This window comes from Oncorhynchus keta, chromosome 19, assembly GCF_023373465.1.
Source record: "Oncorhynchus keta strain PuntledgeMale-10-30-2019 chromosome 19, Oket_V2, whole genome shotgun sequence".
NCBI lineage: Eukaryota > Metazoa > Chordata > Actinopteri > Salmoniformes > Salmonidae > Oncorhynchus > Oncorhynchus keta.
Window position 1 is genome coordinate 9078775 of NC_068439.1, and position 23235 is coordinate 9102009.

General features: G+C 50.3%; 1 protein-coding gene across 19 annotated transcripts in view; it reads left to right on the top strand.

Moving 5' to 3' along the window:
* The first annotated feature begins 1496 nt into the window (after positions 1-1496).
* LOC118380580 (transcription factor E2F3-like) overlaps positions 1497-23235 on the top strand; it is a 31967-nt gene continuing 10228 nt past the window's right edge. For 18 of the 19 annotated variants that reach the window (XR_008070024.1, XR_008070023.1, XR_008070030.1 and 15 more), the window contains exons 1-3: positions 1498-2032; positions 11064-11169; positions 16577-16796. Coding sequence is in view for 2 of the 19 variants with exons in the window: in XM_052469276.1 (XP_052325236.1) it covers positions 1784-2032; positions 11064-11169; positions 16577-16796 (575 nt within the window). In the remaining 17 variants the exon portion in view is untranslated. Of the gene's footprint in view, positions 2033-11063; positions 11170-16576; positions 16797-23235 lie in introns of all 19 variants that reach the window. The other variant, XM_052469278.1, reaches the window with a different exon arrangement.

Consider the following 23235-nt stretch of genomic DNA (forward strand, 5'->3'; position numbering starts at 1 on the left):
GACTGCATTGCATTTGAATGTTATTTTTGCTAGATGTTAGGCTCACAGGAAAATAATCAATGCAAGAAGACCCAATACGAGAAGAATGCAAGGTTTAATAATAATAAATAAATAAAATCCTTTTGGGGGGGGGGGGCTTATATTTGTACTATTTCATTGATGTACTTGGTATTATATACATGTGTAAATTAGATTTTTAAAATATTTTTATGTCCCAAATCGTCCTGAGACACCTTCGGAGACCTGGGTCACAGTCAGCCATTATCAACGCCAACCCTGGAGCAATTAGGGTTCAGAGAGCCTTGCTCAAGGGCACATAGGCAGATTCTTCACCTTGTCAGATTTAAACTAGCAACCTTTCAGTTAATGCCCCAACGCGCTAACCGCTAGGCTACCTGTTATATTCTTATTCCAGGGCGGTGCCAGGTTTCCTCCAGACGTGACGCTTGGCATTCAGGCCAAAGAGTTCAATCTTCGTTTCATCAGACCAGAGTTTTTTGTTTCTCATGGTATGAGAGTCCTTTAGGTGCCTTTTGGTAAACTCCAAGCGGGCTGTCATGTGCCTTTTGCTGAGGAGTGGCTTCCGTCTGGCCACTCCACCATAAAGGCCTGATTGGTGGAGTGCTACAGAGATGGCTGTCCTTATGGAATGTTCTCCCATCTCCACAGAGGAACTCTGGAGCTCTGTCAGTGATCGTCGGGTTCTTGGTCAACTCCCTGACCAAGGCCCTTCTCCCCCGACTGCTCAGTTTGGCTGGGCGGCCAGCTCTAGAAAGAGTATCAGTGGTTCCATTTTAAGAATGATGGAGGCCACTGTGTTCTTGGGGACCTTCAATGCTGCAGAAATGTTTTGGTAGCCTTACCCAGATCTGTGCCTCAACACAATCCTGTCTCGGAGCTCTACGGACAATTCCTTCGACCTCATGTCTTGGTTTTTGGTTCTGACATGCACTGTCAACTGTGGGACCTTATATAGACAGTTGTGTGCCTTTCCAAATCATGTCCAATCAACTGAATTTACCACAGTTGGACTCCAATAACGTTGTAGAAACATTTCAAGGATGATCAATGGAAACAGGATGCAACAGAGCTCATTTTCGAGTGAGGGTCTGAAAACGTAGTTATTTCTGTTTTTTTATTTGTTATAAATTTGCAAAACTTTCAACAACAAAAAAATCTCACTTTGTCATAATGGGTTATTCGTGTGTAGATTAAGAAACATTTTAATTTAATCCATTTTAGAATAAGGCGTAAGAATATTACGTAAACAACATGTGGAACAGAGCCAATGGGTCTGAATACTTTCCGAATGCACTGTTTATATATGGTGTTTACCTGACATGATCGAGTTTTACGTTCAGCAGACAAGGTATCGCTTTGTGTGTCGAAAATCCTCACCCATTGGTCAAACACAGTGACGCAATTTACGTATAGGGAGACTGATATGACGCTGACCAATAGCATACCATATTCAAATAGTGTTTAAAACATTCCCGGGAAATCCGAGTTTCGCGGGAGGGCCCTTCGCGGGTAAACTGCATCCCCTTATTCATTGTCAGCTTCCTGGAGCCATTTTTTAAACATCCAGAACGGAGCTTTCGACTCAATCAAATCCGTTGCATCTTCCCGTTTTAGAAACGTATCGTTTATACAATTTGAGCGTATGGGCATGTAAGATATTAGTCTAACGATATCCCTGATTATTTTGGGTCGAGCCGAGACGAACTTTGAGGAGAAAGTGCTCCAAAGTAGCGGAGGTACAAACGGACATTTGACCCTGAAGATGAGAAAGAGGGGAGTCCCGGAAAAAGTCATAATTTCAGGGGTCGGAGGCTCCTCCATGGACAAAAGACAAACGGTTATGACCCGGTACAGCAATGGGACATATTATCAGATTTTAACAACTCCGCCATGCCCGAACCAGACTAACAATGTCGGTGTCGCAGACACGACCGTGAGTCAGCTTTACACTACACCCATAGGGGTGTCTACAAACGGGACAGGACCGCGACCAGCCCTCGGAAGACCCCCGGTAAATTTATAACACGATGGCTCTTTTGGCATACAAATATGAAGTGCAAGTTGACCAGTTAGCTAATAACTGTGTATTATGTTCTAGTGACATATCCTAGTTATTTAACTAGTACCATTAGCTAGTTGGCTACAATTGCTAGCAAGTAGTAGTAGTAGTAGTTGTATACAGTGCTAGTTTTTTTTTAATTTAGCTTAATACACTAATTTATATGTTTTACTGCACACAGTCACACGTTTTTGTGATGCACCACTTGTAACTTTTCCCACTTCGAGTTGTCCCCTTTGACAGTGGATTTATAAAAGGGTTATATTGAAGAACAATGGGTAAACTAGTTAACGTTAATTAGGTTTAGATACCTAGTTAGCCAGATGGCAAGCATACACCACGTTAGTTGGATAGCCAACACAGCTAGTTAGTGAACTATGGTCTTATTTGACACGTTTTAAACCAATACACCTCGTTTCTCCCCCCCACGTCGTCCATATCCAGCAGCAGCCACAATTCTTAAAGTTTTCATCTGCAGAAATTATATCGTAATAATGACCCCGAATCAATCTTTAATTTACAAAAAAATATATATATAATCGACGACAACAAACAAACGTGTCTTATTAATGGTACCTAGTTAGTAAAATGCCATCGGCTAGCGCTAAATCAAAGGGAATATATTAGTTTAAAACAACAACCAGAAACTAGGCCTTAAACCACACTCGGAGGGGGATGGGGTGAATCCGGTCCCCGTGTTACTGTGGGACGCAAGTTTCTGTTGGTTGTGTTTCCCCCATTTTGTGATCCTTCGCTCCCGGTGGCTCAAAAAAAAACGCGTGTGTAGTCAAACTGAAAGGTATTTACCATAAGTCCCCTCGTTGTCGTAAAACTAAAAGTGCACCAACTATCTGTCACGTCGCTCGATAGCTATAATACATTGTTTTGATAGCCAACATGGAGTCATACCACGAGGAAGTCCCAACACATTTCAGATTTTGTTGTGATATGTGGTCAAATCGTGAAAGTTAGATTTTTGTTGTTGCCACACACACGGGGAAGATGCATATTAACTCACACTAAGAAATAATTTATGCAAAGCATTTAAGGTGGGACTCTAACCCGAAACATACTTGACCACAGTTCAAAGAATCAAGCAACTTGCAATGTGCCAATGTAAAGTAAAGACATCATCAATGTGGAAGGAGAGGTCCTATGGCCAGTAGTCTGCTCTATAGATCTGCCAGTCTTTCTCCTGGTCCTATGGCCAGTAGTCTGCTCTATAGATCTGCCAGTCTTTCTCCTGGTCCTATGGCCAGTAGTCTGCTCTATAGATCTGCCAGTCTTTCTCCTGGTCCTATGGCCAGTAGTCTGGTGCTATGGCCAGTAGTCTGCTCTATAGATCTGCCAGTCTTTCTCCTGGTCCTATGGCCAGTAGTCTGCTCTATAGATCTGCCAGTCTTTCTCCTGGTCCTATGGCCAGTAGTCTGCTCTATAGATCTGCCAGTCTTTCTCCTGGTCCTATGGCCAGTAGTCTGCTCTATAGATCTGCCAGTCTTTCTCCTGGTGCTATGGCCAGTAGTCTGCTCTATAGATCTGCCAGTCTTTCTCCTGGTCCTATGGCCAGTAGTCTGCTCTATAGATCTGCCAGTCTTTCTCCTGGTGCTATGGCCAGTAGTCTGCTCTATAGATCTGCCAGTCTTTCTCCTGGTCCTATGGCCAGTAGTCTGCTCTATAGATCTGCCAGTCTTTCTCCTGGTGCTATGGCCAGTAGTCTGCTCTATAGATCTGCCAGTCTTTCTCCTGGTCCTATGGCCAGTAGTCTGCTCTATAGATCTGCCAGTCTTTCTCCTGGTCCTATGGCCAGTAGTCTGCTCTATAGATCTGCCAGTCTTTCTCCTGGTCCTATGGCCAGTAGTCTGCTCTATAGATCTGCCAGTCTTTCTCCTGGTCCTATGGCCAGTAGTCTGCTCTATAGATCTGCCAGCCTTTCTCCTGGTCCTATGGCCAGTAGTCTGCTCTATAGATCTGCCAGTCTTTCTCCTGGTCCTATGGCCAGTAGTCTGCTCTATAGATCTGCCAGTCTTTCTCCTGGTCCTATGGCCAGTAGTCTGCTCTATAGATCTGCCAGTCTTTCTCCTGGTCCTATGGCCAGTAGTCTGCTCTATAGATCTGCCAGTCTTTCTCCTGGTCCTATGGCCAGTAGTCTGCTCTATAGATCTGCCAGTCTTTCTCCTGGTCCTATGGCCAGTAGTCTGCTCTATAGATCTGCCAGTCTTTCTCCTGGTGCTATTTGGCCAGTAGTCTGCTCTATAGATCTGCCAGTCTTTCTCCTGGTCCTATGGCCAGTAGTCTGCTCTATAGATCTGCCAGTCTTTCTCCTGGTCCTATGGCCAGTAGTCTGCTCTATAGATCTTCCAGTCTTTCTCCTGGTCCTATGGCCAGTAGTCTGCTCTATAGATCTGCCAGTCTTTCTCCTGGTCCTATGGCCAGTAGTCTGCTCTATAGATCTGCCAGTCTTTCTCCTGGTCCTATGGCCAGTAGTCTGCTCTATAGATCTGCCAGTCTTTCTCCTGGTCCTATGGCCAGTAGTCTGCTCTATAGATCTGCCAGTCTTTCTCCTGGTCCTATGGCCAGTAGTCTGCTCTATAGATCTGCCAGTCTTTCTCCTGGTCCTATGGCCAGTAGTCTGCAGGGTCTATAGATCTGCCAGTCTTTCTCCTGGTCCTATGGCCAGTAGTCTGCTCTATAGATCTGCCAGTCTTTCTCCTGGTCCTATGGCCAGTAGTCTGCTCTATAGATCTGCCAGTCTTTCTCCTGGTGCTATAGCCAGTAGTCTGCTCTATAGATCTACCAGTCTTTCTCCTGGTCCTATGGCCAGTAGTCTGCTCTATAGATCTGCCAGTCTTTCTCCTGGTGCTATAGCCAGTAGTCTGCTCTATTACATTTACATTTAAGTCATTTAGCAGACGCTCTTATCCAGAGCGACTTACAAATTGGATCTACCAGTCTTTCTCCTGGTCCTATGGCCAGTAGTCTGCTCTATAGATCTGCCAGTCTTTCTCCTGGTCCTATGGCCAGTAGTCTGCTCTATAGATCTGCCAGTCTTTCTCCTGGTCCTATGGCCAGTAGTCTGCTCTATAGATCTGCCAGCCTTTCTCCTGAGATAAACTAGGTGTCCTGATCTCACTTGACCGTGTTTACATGGGCAACCAGTATCCCTGTGGTATTCAGGATACTCAAGTAGTCTTGTTTTTGAGTTGACGCATATACACATCACATCCCGTTTTACAATAACCCCAAACAGATTGTATCCCCGTTCTGAGCAACCTGGATAAAATGCCTGGGATATGCTCATCTAAGACTGGGTACTGTGGCATGTAAACATATTTGTTTGCTTTTGTGATCTGCCGCAAGCTTAGTTCTGCAAATCATGGGTATTGTGTGATGTTTTTCATCTGATTGTAAAAACAAACGACTTCAAAGTAGGTAAAACCCGTTCAGTTTGATTCACCATAATGAATTTACAACTTGCTACTTTCACCTCTAATTTAGACGAGTTTCTGCGTAGAATTTCCCGACATGTGTTTTGGTCATTTGTTTGTCAACTATAGATACACGCAGTAGTGGGTAGCCTAGTGGTTAGAGTGTAGAGGTGGCAGGTAGCCTAGTGGTTAGAGTGTAGGGGCGGCAGGTAGCCTAGTGGTTAGAGTGTAGGGACGGCAGGTAGCCTAGTGGTTAGAGTGGAGGGGCGGCAGGGTAGCCTAGTGGTTAGAGTGGAGGGGCGGCAGGTAGACTAGTGGTTAGAGTGGAGGGGCGGCAGGGTAGCCTAGTGGTTAGAGTGTAGGGGCGGCAGGGTAGCCTAGTGGTTAGAGTGTAGGGGCGGCAGGGTAGCCTAGTGGTTAGAGTGTAGGGTCGGCAGGTAGCCTAGTGGTTAGAGTGTAGGGGCGGCAGGGTAGCCTAGTGGTTAGAGTGTAGGGGCAGGGGCCAGTGGGCAGGTAGCCTAGTGGTTAGAGTGTAGGGCGGCAGGTAGCCTAGTGGTTAGAGTGTAGGGGCGGCAGGTAGCCTAGTGGTTAGAGTGTAGGGGCGGCAGGGTAGACTAGTGGTTAGAGTGTAGGGGCGGCAGGGTAGCCTAGTGGTTAGTGAGGGGCGGCAGGGTAGCCTAGTGGTTAGAGTGAGTGTAGGGGCGGCAGGGTAGCCTAGTGGTTAGAGTGGAGGGGCGGCAGGGTAGCCTAGTGGTTAGAGTGGATTGGCGGCAGGGTAGCCTAGTGGTTAGAGTGTAGGGGCGGCAGGGTAGCTTAGTGGTTAGAGTGTAGGGGCTGCAGGGTAGCCTAGTGGTTAGAGTGGAGGGGCGGCAGGTAGCCTAGTGGTTAGAGTGTAGGGGCTGCAGGGTAGCCTAGTGGTTAGAGTGGAGGGCGGCAGGTAGCCTAGTGGTTAGAGTGTAGGGGCGGCAGGGTAGCCTAGTGGTTAGAGTGGAGGGGCGGCAGGTAGCCTAGTGGTTAGAGTGTAGGGGCGGCAGGGTAGCCTAGTGGTTAGAGTGGAGGGGCGGCAGGGTAGCCTAGTGGTTAGAGTGGAGGGGCGGCAGGGTAGCCTAGTGGTTAGAGTGAGGGGCGGCAGGGTAGCCTAGTGGTTAGAGTGGAGGGGCGGCAGGGTAGCCTAGTGGTTAGAGTGTAGGGGCGGCAGGGTAGCCTAGTGGTTAGAGTGTAGGGCGGCAGGGTAGCCTAGTGGTTAGAGTGTAGGGCGGCAGGGTAGCCTAGTGGTTAGAGTGTAGGGGCGGCAGGGTAGCCTAGTGGTTAGAGTGGAGGGGCGGCAGGGTAGCCTAGTGGTTAGAGTGGAGGGGCGGCAGGGTAGCCTAGTGGTTAGAGTGGAGGGGCGGCAGGGTAGCCTAGTGGTTAGAGTGGAGGGCTGCAGGGTAGCCTAGTGGTTAGAGTGGAGGGGCGGCAGGGTAGCCTAGTGGTTAGAGTGGAGGGGCGGCAGGGTAGACTAGTGGTTAGAGTGGAGGGGTGGCAGGGTAGCCTAGTGGTTAGAGTGGTAGGGGCGGCAGGGTAGCCTAGTGGTTAGAGTGGAGGGGCGGCAGGGTAGCCTAGTGGTAAGAGTGTAGGGCGGCAGGGTAGATTAGTGGTTAGAGTGTAGGGGCTGCAGGGTAGACTAGTGGTTAGAGTGTAGGGGCTGCAGGGTAGACTAGTGGTTAGAGTGGAGGGGCGGCAGGGTAGACTAGTGGTTAGAGTGGAGGGCGGCAGGGTAGCCTAGTGGTTAGAGTGTAGGGGCGGCAGGGTAGACTAGTGGTTAGAGTGTAGGGGCGGCAGGGTAGCCTAGTGGTTAGAGTGTAGGGGCGGCAGGGGAGCCTAGTGGTTAGAGTGGAGGGACGGCGGGTAGCCTAGTGGTTAGAGTGGAGGGGCGGCAGGGTAGACTAGTGGTTAGAGTGGAGGGGCGGCAGGGTAGCCTAGTGGTTAGAGTGGAGGGGCGGCAGGGTAGTCTAGTGGTTAGAGTGGAGGGGTGGCAGGGTAGCCTAGTGGTTAGAATGGAGGGGCGGCAGGGGAGCCTAGTGGTTATAGTGGAGGGGCGGCAGGGGAGCCTAGTGGTTAGAGTGGAGGGGCGGCAGGGTAGCCTAGTGGTTAGTGGAGGGGCGGCAGGGTAGCCTAGTAGTTAGAGTGTAGGGGGGCAGGGTAGCCTAGTGGTTAGAGTGTAGGGGCGGCAGGGTAGCCTAGTGGTTAGAGTGGAGGGCGGCAGGGTAACCTAGTGGTTAGAGTGTAGGGACGGCAGGTAGCCTAGTGGTTAGAGTGGAGGGGTGGCAGGGTAGCCTAGTGGTTAGAGTGGAGGAGCGGCAGGGTAGCCTAGTGGTTAGAGTGTAGGGGTGGCAGGGTAGCCTAGTGGTTAGAGTGGAGGGGCGGCAGGGTAGCCTAGTGGTTAGAGTGTAGGGGCGGCAGGGTAGCCTAGTGGTTAGAGTGGAGGGGCGGCAGGTAGCCTAGTGGTTAGAGTGGAGGGCGGCAGGGTAGCCTAGTGGTTAGTGTAGGGGTGGCAGGGGAGCCTAGTGGTTAGAGTGTAGGGACGGCAAGTAGCCTAGTGGTTAGAGTGGAGGGACGGCGGGTAGCCTAGTGGTTAGAGTGGAGGGACGGCGGGTAGCCTAGTGGTTAGAGTGTAGGGACGGCAGGGTAGCCTAGTGGTTAGAGTGTAGGGGCGGCAGGGTAGCCTAGTGGTTAGAGTGGAGGGGCGGCGGGGTAACCTAGTGGTTAGAGTGGAGGGGTGGCGGGGTAGCCTAGTGGTTAGAGTGTAGGGGCGGCAGGGTAACCTAGTGGTTAGAGTGTAGGGGCGGCAGGTAGCCTAGTGGTTAGAGTGGAGGGGCGGCAGGGTAACCTAGTGGTTAGAGTGTAGGGGTGGCAGGGTAGCCTAGTGGTTAGAGTGGAGGGGCGGCAGGGTAACCTAGTGGTTAGAGTGGAGGGGCGGCAGGGTAGCCTAGTGGTTAGAGTGTAGGGGCGGCAGGGTAGCCTAGTGGTTAGAGTGTAGGGGCGGCAGGGTAGCCTAGTGGTTAGAGTGTAGGGGCGGCAGGGTAGCCTAGTGGTTAGAGTGTAGGGGCGACAGGGTAGCCTAGTGGTGGCAGGGTAGCCTAGTGGTTATAGTGGAGGGGCGGCAGGGTAGCCTAGTGGTGGCAGGGTAGCCTAGGGGCGGCAGGGTAGCCTAGGGGCGGCAGGGTAGCCTAGGGGCGGCAGGGACGCCTAGTGGCGGCAGGGGAGCCTAGTGGCGGCAGGGGAGCCTAGTGGCGGCAGGGGAGCCTAGTGGCGGCAGGGGAGCCTAGTGGCGGCAGGGGAGCCTAGTGGTTAGAACATTGGACTAGTAACCGAAAGGTTTCAAGTTTGAATCCCCGAGCTGACAAGGTACAAATCTGTCGTTCTGCCCCTGAACAGGCAGTTAACCCACAGTTCCTAGGCCGTCATTGAAAATAAGAATTTGTTCTTAACTGACTTGCCTAGTAAAATAAAGGTCAAATAAAATAAATACATACAATTTTCTGTCACAACTGGGCTCCTGAGTGGCACAAGGGTGGTTGTGATACAGCCTGGAATCAAACCAGGGTCTGTAGTGAGGTGTCATGTTGTAAATTCATTATGGTGGATCAAACTGAGCGGGTAACCTACATTTTGAAGTCGTTTGTTTGACAATTTGATGAAAACAGGTGTCACTACAGACCCTGGTTTGATTCCAGGCTGTATCACAACCGGTCGTGATTGGTAGTCCCGTAGGGCAGCGCACAATTGGCCCAGCGTTGTCCGGATTTGGCCTAGTGGGGGGCATTAGTCATCTATACTGAAATAAAATATAAACGCAACAATTTCAACGATTTTATATAAGGAAGTCTGTCCATTGTAATAAATTCATTAGGCCTTAATCTATAGGATTTCATGACTGCCCAGCCAATCAGAATATGTTTTACCACACAAAGGGGCTTTAATGACTGCCCAGCCAATCAGAATATGTTTTACCACACAAAGGGGCTTTATTAATGACTGCCCAGCCAATCAGAATATGTTTTACCACACAAAGGGGGCTTTAATGACTGCCCAGCCAATCAGAATATGTTTTACCACACAAGGGGGCTTTAATGACTGCCCAGCCAATCAGAATATGTTTTACCACACAAAGGGGCTTTAATGACTGCCCAGCCAATCAGAATATGTTTTACCACACAAAGGGGCTTTTTAATGACTGCCCAGCCAATCAGAATATGTTTTACCACACAAAGGGGGCTTTAATGACTGCCCAGCCAATCAGAATATGTTTTACCACACAAAGGGGCTTTAATGAATATGTTTTACCACACAAAGGGGTTTTAATGACTGCCCAGCCAATCAGATTATGTTTTACCACACAGAGGGGCTTTAATTACAGAATAACTCCAGTACGAAATGTCATCAGTTTGACTGGTTTCAAGGACATTAAGAGATGAGAAACACAAAGATTTCAGTTTTGTCTTGGGTGCATATTTTATATTCTGTGGTTGAAATACTGTCTGCTTGCATAAGTGTCAACGATATAACACATTTACAAGCACCTTCAATATTTTCTCGAGACGCTGAAAGAAATCCTATTTCTCCACTCTTGTTTCCCAAAACAAACTTAATATTTGTTATATTCTGTTACATGTGAGAGGTTATCGGTCTACAGTCAGTGTCCATATTTCAGTTTATATTCTGTTACATGTGAGAGGTTATCGGTCTACAGTCAGTGTCCATATTTCAGTTTATATTCCATTTAACTCAGACGAGGAATCTTCTGTTTATTCATGAAAACAGGGATACCAAAGATGCATGGAAACAGCTTCTCCTGAAATTAGACTTTAAGTGGGACATGAGCTACTATCCGGAATACTGTACACATGTGAACGTGGGAACATCGTCTTTCAAACCACTTTTCATCTGATTCCTGGCCATTTTTTAAATTTTATTTTTTACCTTTTTATTTAACTAGGCAAGTCAGTTAAGAACAAATTCTTATTTTCAATGACAGCCTAGGAACAGTGGGTTAACTGCCTGTTCAGGGGCAGAACGACAGATTTGTACCTTGTAAGCTCGGGATTTGAACTTGCAACCTTTCGGTTACTAGTCCAACGCTCTAACCACTAGGCAACCTACCGCCCCCCTCTAACCACTAGGCTACCTGCCGCCCCTCCACTCTAACCACTAGGCAACCTGCCGTCCCTACACTCTAACCACTAGGCTACCTGCCGTCCCTACACTCTAACCACTAGGGTACCTGCCGTCCCTACACTCTAACCACTAGGCTACCTGCCGTCCCTACACTCTAACCACTAGGGTACCTGCCGTCCCTACACTCTAACCACTAGGCTACCTGCCGTCCCTACACTCTAACCACTAGGGTACCTGCCGCCCCTACACTCTAACCACTAGGCTACCTGCCGCCCCTACACTCTAACCACTAGGGTACCTGCCGCCCCTACACTCTAACCACTAGGCTACCTGCCTCCCCTTAGAAAGACCATGTATGAAGTTTCCAGATGTTCAACCTCTGTATAACTCTTCTGTCTCAGGCGAAGCGTCGGTTGGAGCTGGAGGAGAGGGACCAGTACACCACTGAGCCAATCAGTGAGCCCAGAGCTAAGAGAGCCACCACACACTCCCTCAGAAGAACCCAGAGTAAGTGACTGGGGGGGGTAGTTGACACACACACACACACATACCTACCCCACCAGACATGCCGCCAGGTACAGTATTATATAGAGCCATGGATTACATTGAACTCCCCTCCATCTCATCATTGCTCAAATAAAAAGCCAATTCTCTGAAGTAACAGCTCACGGCACAACGCCTCTCCTCTATTTGAACTGGGTCGTTGTTGTGTAAACATTGACGTTGGCTACGTGTGCGTTGAAACCAACCATATGTAGTTCTTATACATGAATGTTCTGTATTATGTGTCGTGTGGAACCCCCAGGAAGAGTAGCGGCTGCTTTTGTAACAGCTAATGAGGATCCTAATAAAATACCAAATCCCGTGCTAAGTGGCGTTACGTTTTTTTTAGTCATCAAGCGGAAGATGTTTTCCAGAGCGACTCGCAGCTCAGCGTTGCTTATCGGGGGAGACTTTTAACAGTGGCCTCGTGAGCTAACGTGAATGGTTCGTTTAATTGATAGTGCAGCGTTAGTCGGTCTGGGAATATGAGGCTAGACTTTACTGTGGATTTAGTTCAGGAGACATTCTACCAGGAGATGTTATTGTCAGACATCAGGGATCCTGTATGAGAGGAGAAGAGACACAGTCTGGTACGAGTCAACGTGACAGCCGTGACTTGGGGACGAGTGAGCAGAGGTCAGGTTAAATGAAGTGGGGAAGAACATGTTTCACTAATCTTCTGGACAGCAACAGAGGTGTATTGGCTGTTCAGGAGGGGCTCCGAATAGGAGAAAGGCCTTTAAGTGCCACTTCTTGGGTGAATATGTCCTTTGTCTGTGCAGCTGAATGACCCAATGTGTGAATAAACTTGGTATGAGCTTTACTGATCGCCCATGACATTTAATATAATATAGAACCTAATACTATTAATATAGAACCTAACACTATTAATATAGAACCTAACACTATTAATATAGAACCTAACACTATTAATATAGAACCTAACACTATTAATATAGAACCTAACACTATTAATATAGAACCTAACACTATTAATATAGAACCTAACACTATTAATATAGAACCTAACACTATTAATATAGAACCTAACACTATTAATATAGAACCTAACCTTCCCTGGGCTGACTGTGTGTCCCTGGGCTGACTGTGTGTCCCTGGGCTGACTGTGTGTCCCTGGGCTGACTGTGTGTCCCTGGGCTGACTGTGTGTCCCTGGGCTGACTGTGTGTCCCTGGGCTGACTGTGTGTCCCTGGGCTGACTGTGTGTCCCTGGGCTGACTGTGTGTCCCTGGGCTGACTGTGTGTCCCTTCCCTGGGCTGACTGTGTGTCCCCCTGGGCTGACTGTGTGTCCCTGGGCTGACTGTGTGTCCCCCTGGGCTGACTGTGTGTCCCTGGGCTGACTGTGTGTCCCCCTGGGCCGACTGTGTGTCCCCCTGGGCTGACTGTGTGTCCCTTCCCTGGGCTGACTGTGTGTCCCTGGGCTGACTGTGTGTCCCTGGGCTGACTGTGTGTCCCTGGGCTGACTGTGTGTCCCTGGGCTGACTGTGTGTCCCTGGGCTGACTGTGTGTCCCTGGGCTGACTGTGTGTCCCTGGGCTGACTGTGTGTCCCTGGGCTGACTGTGTGTCCCTGGGCCGACTGTGTGTCCCTTCCCTGGGCTGACTGTGTGTCCCTGGGCTGACTGTGTGTCCCCCTGGGCTGACTGTGTGTCCCTGGGCTGACTGTGTGTCCCCCTGGGCTGACTGTGTGTCCCTGGGCTGACTGTGTGTCCCCCTGGGCTGACTGTGTGTCCCTTCCCTGGGCCGACTTGTGTCCCTTCCCTGGGCTGACTGTGTCCCTTCCCTGGGCTGACTGTCTGTCCCTTCCCTGGGCTGACTGTCTGTCCCTTCCCTGGGCTGACTGTCTGTCCCTTCCCTGGGCTGACTGTCTGTCCCTTCCCTGGGCTGACTATGTGTCCCTGGGCCGACTGTGTGTTCCTTCCCTGGGCCGACTGTGTGTTCCTTCCCTGGGCCGACTGTGTGTTCCTTCCCTGGGCCGACTGTGTGTTCCTTTCCTGGGCCGACTGTGTGTTCCTGGGCCGACTGTGTGTTCCTTCCCTGGGCCGACTGTGTGTTCCTTCCCTGGGCCGACTGTGTGTTCCTTCCCTGGGCCGACTGTGTGTTCCTTCCCTGGGCCGACTGTGTTCCTTTCCTGGGCCGACTGTGTGTCCCTTTCCTGGGCTGACTGTGTGTCCCTTTCCTGGGCTGACTGTGTGTCCCTGGGCTGACTGTGTGTCCCTTCCCTGGGCTGACTGTGTGTTCCTTTCCTGGGCTGACTGTGTGTTCCTTTCCTGGGCTGACTGTGTCCCTTTGACTGTGTGTCCCTGGGCTGACTGTGTGTCCCTGGGCTGACTGTGTGTCCCTGGGCTGACTGTGTGTTCCTTCCCTGGGCTGACTGTGTGTCCCTGGGCTGACTGTGTGTCCCTGGGCTGACTGTGTGTCCCTGGGCTGACTGTGTGTCCCTTTCCTGGGCTGACTGTGTGTTCCTTTCCTGGGCTGACTGTGTGTCCCTTCCCTGGGCTGACTGTGTGTCCCTTCCCTGGGCTGACTGTGTGTCCCTTCCCTGGGCTGACTGTGTGTCCCTTCCCTGGGCTGACTGTGTGTTCCTTCCCTGGGCTGACTGTGTGTCCCTTCCCTGGGCTGACTGTGTGTCCCTTCCTGGGCTGACTGTGTCCCTTCCCTGGGCTGACTGTGTGTTCCCTTCCCTGGGCTGACTGTGTGTCCCTTCCCTGGGCTGACTGTGTGTCCCTTCCTGGGCTGACTGTGTGTCCCTTCCCTGGGCTGACTGTGTGTTCCTTTCCTGGGCTGACTGTGTGTTCCTTTCCTGGGCTGACTGTGTTCCTTTCCTGGGCTGACTGTGTGTTCCTTTCTGGGCTGACTGTGTTCCTTTCCTGGGCTGACTGTGTTCCTTCCCATCTCCTCTCTGGGCTGACTGTGTTCCTTCCCTGGGCTCTGTGTTCCTTTCCTGGGCCCATCCTTTCCTGGGCTGACTGTCCCTTCCCTGTCTATGTGTCCCTAACCCATGTCCCTGGGCTGACTGTGTGTCCCTTTCCTGACTGTGTGTTCCTTTCCTGGGCTAACCCATGTTCCTCTGACTGTGTGTCCCTCCTGTGTCCCTGGGCTGACTGTGTGTTCCTCTCCTGTCTGTCCCTCCTGTCTGTTCCTGGGCTGACCCATCTCCTTTCCTGGGCTGACTGTGTCCCTGGGCTAACCCATTTCCTGGGCTGACTGTGTGTTCCTTTCCCCTGTCTGTGTGTTCCTTTCCTCTGACTCTCTCCTTTCCTGGTCTGACTGTGTAACCCATCTCCTGGGCTCTCTCCCTCCCTGTCTGTGTGTCCCTTCCCTCTGACTGTGTGTCCCTTCCCTCCTGTCTGTGGTCCCTTCCCTCTCCTCTCCCTTCCCTCCTGTCTGTGGTCCCTTCCCTCTGACTGTGTGTCCCTTCCCTCCTGTCCCTTCCCTGGGCTAACTAACCCCTTCTCCTCTGACTGTGTGTCCCTCCTGTCTGTGGTCCCTTCCCTGGGCTAACTGTGTGTTCCTTTCCTCTCTGTGTGTTCCTTTCCTGTCTGACTGTGTTCCTTTCCATCTCCTTCCCTCTCTGTGTGTTCCTTTCCTGTCTGACTGGTTCCTTCCCCATCTTCCTGGGCTGACTGTTCCTTTCCTGTCTGTGTGTTCCTTTCCTCTGACTCTCTGTTCCCTCCTGCTCTGTGTGTCTAACCCCTCTCCTCCTGGGCCCTATGTGTCCCTGGGCTCTGTGTGTTCCTTTCCTGGGCTGACTGTGTGTTCCTTTCCTCCTGTCTGTGGTTCCTTTCCCCTTCTCCTCTCTGTCCCTCCTGTCTGTTCCTGGGTGACTGTGTTCCTTCTCCTCTCTGTGTCCCTGTCTGTGGTTCCTTTCCTGGGCTCTCTTCCCTCCTGTGACTGTGTGTTCCTTTCCTGGGCTGACTGTGTTCTTTCCTGGGCTGACTGTGTCCCTCCTGACTGTGTGTTCCTGGGCTGACTAACCCTTTCTCTGACTGTGTGTCCCTGGGCTCTCCCTCCTGTCTGTGGTTCCTTTCCCTGATCTCCTTTCCTGGGCTGACTCCTGTTCCTTTCTGGGCTGACTGTGTGTTCTTTCCTGGGCTCTGTGTGTTCCTTTCCTGGGCTGACTGTGTGTTCCTTTCCTGGGCTGACTGTGTGTTCCTTTCCTGGGCTGACTGTGTGTTCCTTTCCTGGGCTGACTGTGTGTTCCTTTCCTGGGCTGACTGTGTGTCCCTGGGCTGACTGTGTGTTCCTTCCCTGGGCTGACTGTCTGTCCCTTCCCTCCTGACTGTGTGTTCCTTTCCCCTGACTGTGTGTTCCTTTCCTGGGCTCTGTGTGTTCCTTTCCTCCTCTGTGTTCCTTTCCTGGTCCGACTGGTTACTTTCCTGGGCTGACTATGTGTCCCTGGGCTGACTGTGTGTTCCTTTCCTGGGCTGACTGTGTGTTCCTTTCCTGGGCTGACTGTGTGTTCCTTTCCTGGGCCGACTGTGTGTCCCTCTGACTGTGTGTCCCTGGGCTGACTGTGTGTTCCTTCCCTGGGCTGACTGTCTGTCCCTCCCTGTCTGTGTGTTCCTAACCCTGGGCTGACTGTGTCTCCTTTCCTGGGCCGACTGTGTGTTCCTTACCCTGGGCCGACTGTGTGTTCCTTTCCTCCTGTCTTCCTGGGCTAACTATGTGTCCCTGGGCTGACTGTCTGTTCCTTTCCTGGGCTCTGTGTGTTCCTTTCCTGGGCTGACTGTGTTCCTTTCCTCTGACTGTGTGTCCCTCCTGGGCTCTGTGTGTCCCTAACCCCTGGGCTGACTGTGTGTCCCTTTCCTGGGCCGACTGTGTGTCCCTAACCCATCTCCTCTCTCTCCCTCCTGTCTGTGGTAACTAACCCATCTCCTCTCTCTCCCTCCTGTCTGTGGTAACTAACCCATCTCCTCTCTCTCCCTCCTGTCTGTGGTAACTAACCCATCTCCTCTCTCTCCCTCCTGTCTGTGGTAACTAACCCATCTCCTCTCTCTCCCTCCTGTCTGTGGTAACTAACCCATCTCCTCTCTCTCCCTCCTGTCTGTGGTAACTAAACCATCTCCTCTCTCTCCCTCCTGTCTGTGGTAACTAACCCATCTCCTCTCTCTCCCTCCTGTCTGTGGTAACTAACCCATCTCCTCTCTCTCCCTCCTGTCTGTGGTAACTAACCCATCTCCTCTCTCTCCCTCCTGTCTGTGGTAACTAACCCATCTCCTCTCTCTCCCTCCAGCTCCTGTCTGTGGTAACTAACCCATCTCCTCTCTCTCCCTCCTGTCTGTGGTAACTAACCCATCTCCTCTCTCTCCCTCCTGTCTGTGGTAACTAACCCATCTCCTCTCTCTCCAGCTCCTCCCTCCCCATTAGAGAAGACCAGGTATGACACATCTCTATGCCTCCTGACCCAGAAGTTTGTCCAGCTGCTGGCCCAGTCCAGTGACGGGGTGGTGGACCTGAACCGGGCCGCGGAGTCCCTCAAGGTGCAGAAGAGACGCCTCTATGACATCACTAACGTCCTGGAGGGGGTGCATCTCATCAAGAAGTCCTCCAAGAACAACATCCAGTGGCTGTGAGTGGGGGGTGCTTGGTACATGGCTGTGAGTGGGGGGTTGGTATGGCATGGCTGTGAGTGGGGGGTTGGTACATGGCTGTGAGTGGAGGGGGGGTGGTACATGGCTGTGAGTGGGGGGGGGTGGTACATGGCTGTGAGTGGGGGGCTTAATACACGGCTGTGAGTGGAGGGGGCCTTGATACACGGCTGTGAGTGGGGGGGGCCCTGATACACGGCTGTGAGTGGAGGTGGGGGGCTGATACACGGCTGTGAGTGTGTGTGTGGTGTGTGTGTGTGTGTGTGTGTGTGTTAACATGTGCTCTTCTCTCCTCGTGTTTGTTTTTATTTTATTTATTTAACCAGGAAGGGCTCATTGAGATTTGAAATCTCTTTTTCAAGAGCGTCCTGGTCAAGATGGGCAGCACCAAGTCATTACAGAAAATGACAGACAAACAACATGATAAACTACAAGTAATCTAGTAAAAACCATAGAATTCACAAGAGTATAACAAAATCAAAAACAGCCAATTAAAAACATTGACAGGTCAGGGAATCAGCCTCAAAATCCTTCATCAATGATTTAAAAACACCAATCGGGACAAGTTCTTTCAGTTTAAAAGTATTTTGTAAGGTGTTCCAAGACGATGGTGCAGAGTACATAAAAGCCCTTTTACCAAATTCAGTTCGGACATTTGGAACAGTTAGTAGGATGAAGTCCAGCGAACGAAGAGACGACCCACCACATTTTCTGAACAATACAAATGCCCAAATAAAAAGGTAGTAAACCCAAAATGGCTTTGTAAATAAAAGTATACCAGTGACTGAGCCTACGAGTGACTGGAGAAGGCCAGCCAACCCTGGTATACAAAGTGCAGTGGTGCGTAAGGGTTTTACAGTTTAAAATAAATCTCAAAGTGCCACTGTAAAGGGTGTCAATGGATCTCAAACACTGAGCGGAAGCATTCATATATAAGATATCCCCATAGTCTAGTAAAGGCATAAATGTAGCTGATATACTAGCCTCCTTCTGGCTTCAAAAGAAAAACAGGCCTTAATTCCTCAAATAAAATCCCAATTTCAGCTTCAATTTTTTTTGTAAGTTGTTGAATATGCAATTTAAGAGAGGCCGTCATCAATTAAAATTCCAATATATTTATGAGGTTACAACCTCAATCTCCCTGCCCTGACAGGTAGTAATAGGTGAAAGGTTCAGAGGTCTATTTCTTGCATTAGAAAACACCATTAGTTTAGTTTTGTCAGTATTGAAGATAAGCTTCAATTGACACAAGGTATGTTGAACAGTATAAAAAGCAGTCTGCAAGTTCTGGAAAGCTTTTGTAAGAGACGAGGCACAACAATAAATACACAGAATCCTCAGCATAAAAGTGAAGTTGCGCATTTTTGTCTAAATGATTTATATAATTAGAGGGGACCAAGTACAGAGCCCTGGGGCACACCACTACGGACAGCCAATTTAACAGACATGAGCCCATCAGATTGAGTTTACTGAGTTCTATCAGACAGATAAGTTAGCAAACCATGCAACTGCATGCTCTGAAAGACCTACACTCAACAATCTCTGCCTTGGTACAGCATGATCAACTGTATCAAAAGCCTTAGAGAGATCAATACAAAGTGAGACACAGTGCTGTTTTTTGTCAAAGGCTTCAGTGATATCATTTAAAACCTTCATGGCTGCTGTAATTGTTATATGCTTCTTCCTGAAGCCCGATTGGTACATTGATAAAATGGAGTTAGTATATAATAATTATTTCAGCTGTTCACTCACAAGGGCATCAAGTATTTTCACTGGGGGTGACAGCTTTGAGATTGGCCTAGAATTATTTAAGAGTTTGATCTCCCCCTTTTTAAAAGTTTTCTGACAAATGCTGGTTTCCAGATCTTTGGAAAGTCTTTACATTCCAGGGTCAGTGTCACGTTCTGACCTTAGTTTCTTTGTTTTTGTCTTTATTTTAGTGTGGTCAGGGCGTGAGTTGGGGTGGGCAGTCTATGTTCCTTTTTCTATCATTTGGGATTTCTGTATTTGGCCTGGTATGGTGTCCAATCAGAGGCAGCTGTCAATCGTTGTGTCTGATTAGGAACCATACTTAGGTAGCCTGGTTTCACCTTTGAGTTGTGGGTGATTATTTTTCAGTTTCAGTGTTTGCACCATTCGGGACTGTTTCGGTTTTCATTTTGATTCTCTCATTCTTTTGTATTTTGTATAAATTTTCCATTAAATCACATTATGGATACATACCACGCTGCAGTTTGGTCCTCTGATCCTTCCTACTACTCCTCGGAGGAGGAGGAGGAGGAGGAAGAAGACAACCGTTACAGTTAGATTGAACAGAGATGTAAGTGGTTCAGCTCTGAAATCAGCTGCCAGATTTAAAAAGCAGGGATCCAAAAGGTCAGGACCTGCAGGCTTTCTCTGATCTAAGGACTTCAGGGCTTTATGTACCTCCTGCACTGAGAATGGCAAATAGCTAAAAGTTTGACCAGCTCTCACTGGTTCATCCACATGGGGTTGTTCAGAGACAGAGGACACTGGTTCATCCACCACAGGGTTGGACAGAGACAGAGGACACTGGTTCATCCACACAGGGTTGGACAGAGACAGAGGACACTGGTTCATCCACCACAGGGTTGAACAGAGACAGAGGACACTGGTTCATCCACCACAGGGTTGAACAGAGACAGAGGACACTGGTTCATCCACCACAGGGTTGAACAGAGACAGAGGACACTGGTTCATCCACACAGGGTTGGACAGAGACAGAGGACACTGGTTCATCCACACAGGGTTGGACAGAGGACACTGGTTCATCCACACAGGGTTGGACAGAGACAGGACACTGGTTCATCCACACAGGGTTGGACAGAGACAGAGGACACTGGTTCATCCACACAGGGTTGGACAGAGGACACTGGTTCATCTACACAGGGTTGGACAGAGACAGAGGACACTGGTTCATCCACACAGGGTTGGACAGAGGACACTGGTTCATCCACACAGGGTTGGACAGAGACAGAGGACACTGGTTCATCCACACAGGGTTGGACAGAGACAGAGGACACTGGTTCATCCACACAGGGTTGGACAGAGGACACTGGTTCATCCACACAGGGTTGGACAGAGGACACTGGTTCATCCACACAGGGTTGGACAGAGACAGAGGACACTGGTTCATCCACCACAGGGTTGAACAGAGACAGAGGACACTGGTTCATCCACACAGGGTTGGACAGAGGACACTGGTTCATCTACACAGGGTTGGACAGAGACAGAGGACACTGGTTCATCCACACAGGGTTGGACAGAGGACACTGGTTCATCTACACAGGGTTGAACAGAGACAGAGGACACTGGTTCATCCACACAGGGTTGGACAGAGACAGAGGACACTGGTTCATCCACACAGGGTTGGACAGAGACAGAGGACACTGGTTCATCCACACAGGGTTGGACAGAGGACACTGGTTCATCTACACAGGGTTGAACAGAGACAGAGGACACTGGTTCATCTACACAGGGTTGGACAGAGACAGAGGACACTGGTTCATCCACACAGGGTTGGACAGAGACAGAGGACACTGAATCAAACAGTCTACCAGATGATAACAAAGTGCTCATTGAAACAATTCAGCATTTCAGTTTTGTCATATACAGACATTTACATACATTTACATTTAAGTAATTTAGCAGACGCTCTTATCCAGAGCGACTTACAAATTGGTGCATTCACCTTATGACATCCAGTGGAACAGCCACTTTACAATAGTGCATCTAAATCTTTTAAGGGGGGGGGGGTGAGAAGGATTACTTTATCCTATCCTAGGTATTCCTTAAAGAGGTGGGGTTTCAGGTGTCTCCGGAAGGTGGTGATTGACTCCGCTGTCCTGGCGTCGTGAGGGAGTTTGTTCCACCATTGGGGGCCAGAGCAGCGAACAGTTTTGACTGGGCTGAGCGGGAACTGTACTTCCTCAGTGGTAGGGAGGCGAGCAGGCCAGAGGTGGATGAACGCAGTGCCCTTGTTTGGGTGTAGGGCCTGATCAGAGCCTGGAGGTACTGAGGTGCCGTTCCCCTCACAGCTCCGTAGGCAAGCACCATGGTCTTGTAGCGGATGCGAGCTTCAACTGGAAGCCAGTGGAGAGAGCGGAGGAGCGGGGTGACGTGAGAGAACTTGGGAAGGTTGAACACCAGACGGGCTGCGGCGTTCTGGATGAGTTGTAGGGGTTTAATGGCACAGGCAGGGAGCCCAGCCAACAGCGAGTTGCAGTAATCCAGACGGGAGATGACAAGTGCCTGGATTAGGACCTGCGCCGCTTCCTGTGTGAGGCAGGGTCGTACTCTGCGGATGTTGTAGAGCATGAACCTACAGGAATGGGCCACCGCCTTGATGTTAGTTGAGAACGACAGGGTGTTGTCCAGGATCCCGCCAAGGTTCTTAGCGCTCTGGGAGGAGGACACAATGGAGTTGTCAACCGTGATGGCGAGATCATGGAATGGGCAGTCCTTCCCCGGGAGGAAGAGCAGCTCCGTCTTGCCGAGGTTCAGCTTGAGGTGGTGATCCGTCATCCACACTGATATGTCTGCCAGACATGCAGAGATGCGATTCGCCACCTGGTCATCAGAAGGGGAAAGGAGAAGATTAATTGTGTGTCGTCTGCATAGCAATGATAGGAGAGACCATGTGAGGTTATGACAGAGCCAAGTGACTTGGTGTATAGCGAGAATAGGAGAGGGCCTAGAACAGAGCCCTGGGGGACACCAGTGGTGAGAGCGCGTGGTGAGGAGACAGATTCTCGCCACGCCACCTGGTAGGAGCGACCTGTCAGATAGGACGCAATCCAAGCGTGGGTCGCGCCGGAGATGCCCAACTCGGAGAGGGTGGAGAGGAGGATCTGATGGTTCACAGTATCGAAGGCAGCCGATAGGTCTAGAAGGATGAGAGCAGAGGAGAGAGAGTTAGCTTTAGCAGTGCGGAGCGCCTCCGTGATACAGAGAAGAGCAGTCTCAGTTGAATGACTAGTCTTGAAACCTGACTGATTTGGATCAAGAAGGTCATTCTGAGAGAGATAGCGGGAGAGCTGGCCAAGGACGGCACGTTCAAGAGTTTTGGAGAGAAAAGAAAGAAGGGATACTGGTCTGTAGTTGTTGACATCGGAGGGATCGAGTGTAGGTTTTTTCAGAAGGGGTGCAACTCTCGCTCTCTTGAAGACGGAAGGGACGTAGCCAGCGGTCAGGGATGAGTTGATGAGCGAGGTGAGGTAAGGGAGAAGGTCTCCGGAAATGGTCTGGAGAAGAGAGGAGGGGATAGGGTCAAGCGGGCAGGTTGTTGGGCGGCCGGCCGTCACAAGACGCAAGATTTCATCTGGGGAGAAAGAGGTCAGAGCACAGGGTAGGGCAGTGTGAGCAGAACCAGCGGTGTCGTTTGACTTAGCAACGAGGATCGGATGTCGTCGACCTTCTTTTCAAAATGGTTGACGAAGTCATCTGCAGAGAGGGAGGAGGAGGGGGAGGAGGATTCAGGAGGGAGGAGAAGGTGGCAAAGAGCTTCCTAGGGTTAGAGGCAGATGCTTGGAATTTAGAGTGGTAGAAAGTGGCTTTAGCAGCAGAGACAGAGGAGGAAAATGTAGAGAGAGGGGAGTGAAAGGATGCCAGCTCCGCAGGGAGGCGAGTTTTCCTCCATTTCTGCTCGGCTGCTCGGAGCCCTGTTCTGTGAGCTCGCAATGAGTCGTCGAGCCACGGAGCGGGAGGGAGGACCGCGCCCGCCTGGAGGATAGGGGACATAGAGAGTCAAAGGATGCAGAAAGGGAGGAGAGGAGGGTTGAGGAGGCAAAATCAGGAGATAGGTTGGAGAAGGTTTGAGCAGAGGGAAGAGATGATAGGATGGAAGAGGAGAGCGTAGCGGGGAGAGAGAGCGAAGGTTGGGACGGCGCGATACCATCCGAGTAGGGGCAGTGTGGGAAGTGTTGGATGAGAGGGAAAGGGATACAAGGTAGTGGTCGGAGACTTGGAGGGGAGATGCAATGAGGTTAGTGGAAGAACAGCATCTAGTAAAGATGAGGTCGAGCGTATTGCCTGCCTTGTGAGTAGGGGGAAAGGTGAGAGGGTGAGGTCAAAGAGGAGAGGAGTGGAAAGAAGGAGGCAGAGAGGAATGAGTCAAAGGTAGACGTGGGGAGGTTAAAGTCGCCCAGAACTGTGAGAGGTGAGCCGTCCTCAGGAAAGGAGCTTATCAAGGCATCAAGCTCATTGATGAACTCTCCGAGGGGACCTGGAGGGCGATAAATTATAAGGATGTTAAGCTTGAAAGGGCTGGTAACTGTGACAGCACCCTCTCCACAGCAACAGAGATCTTCAAAACACATGACAGTGATTCATTAACATGACTGGTACCAGACATCCAGAACATTCTAGGGTCATTCAGGGTCATCAGTGGTAACAGACATA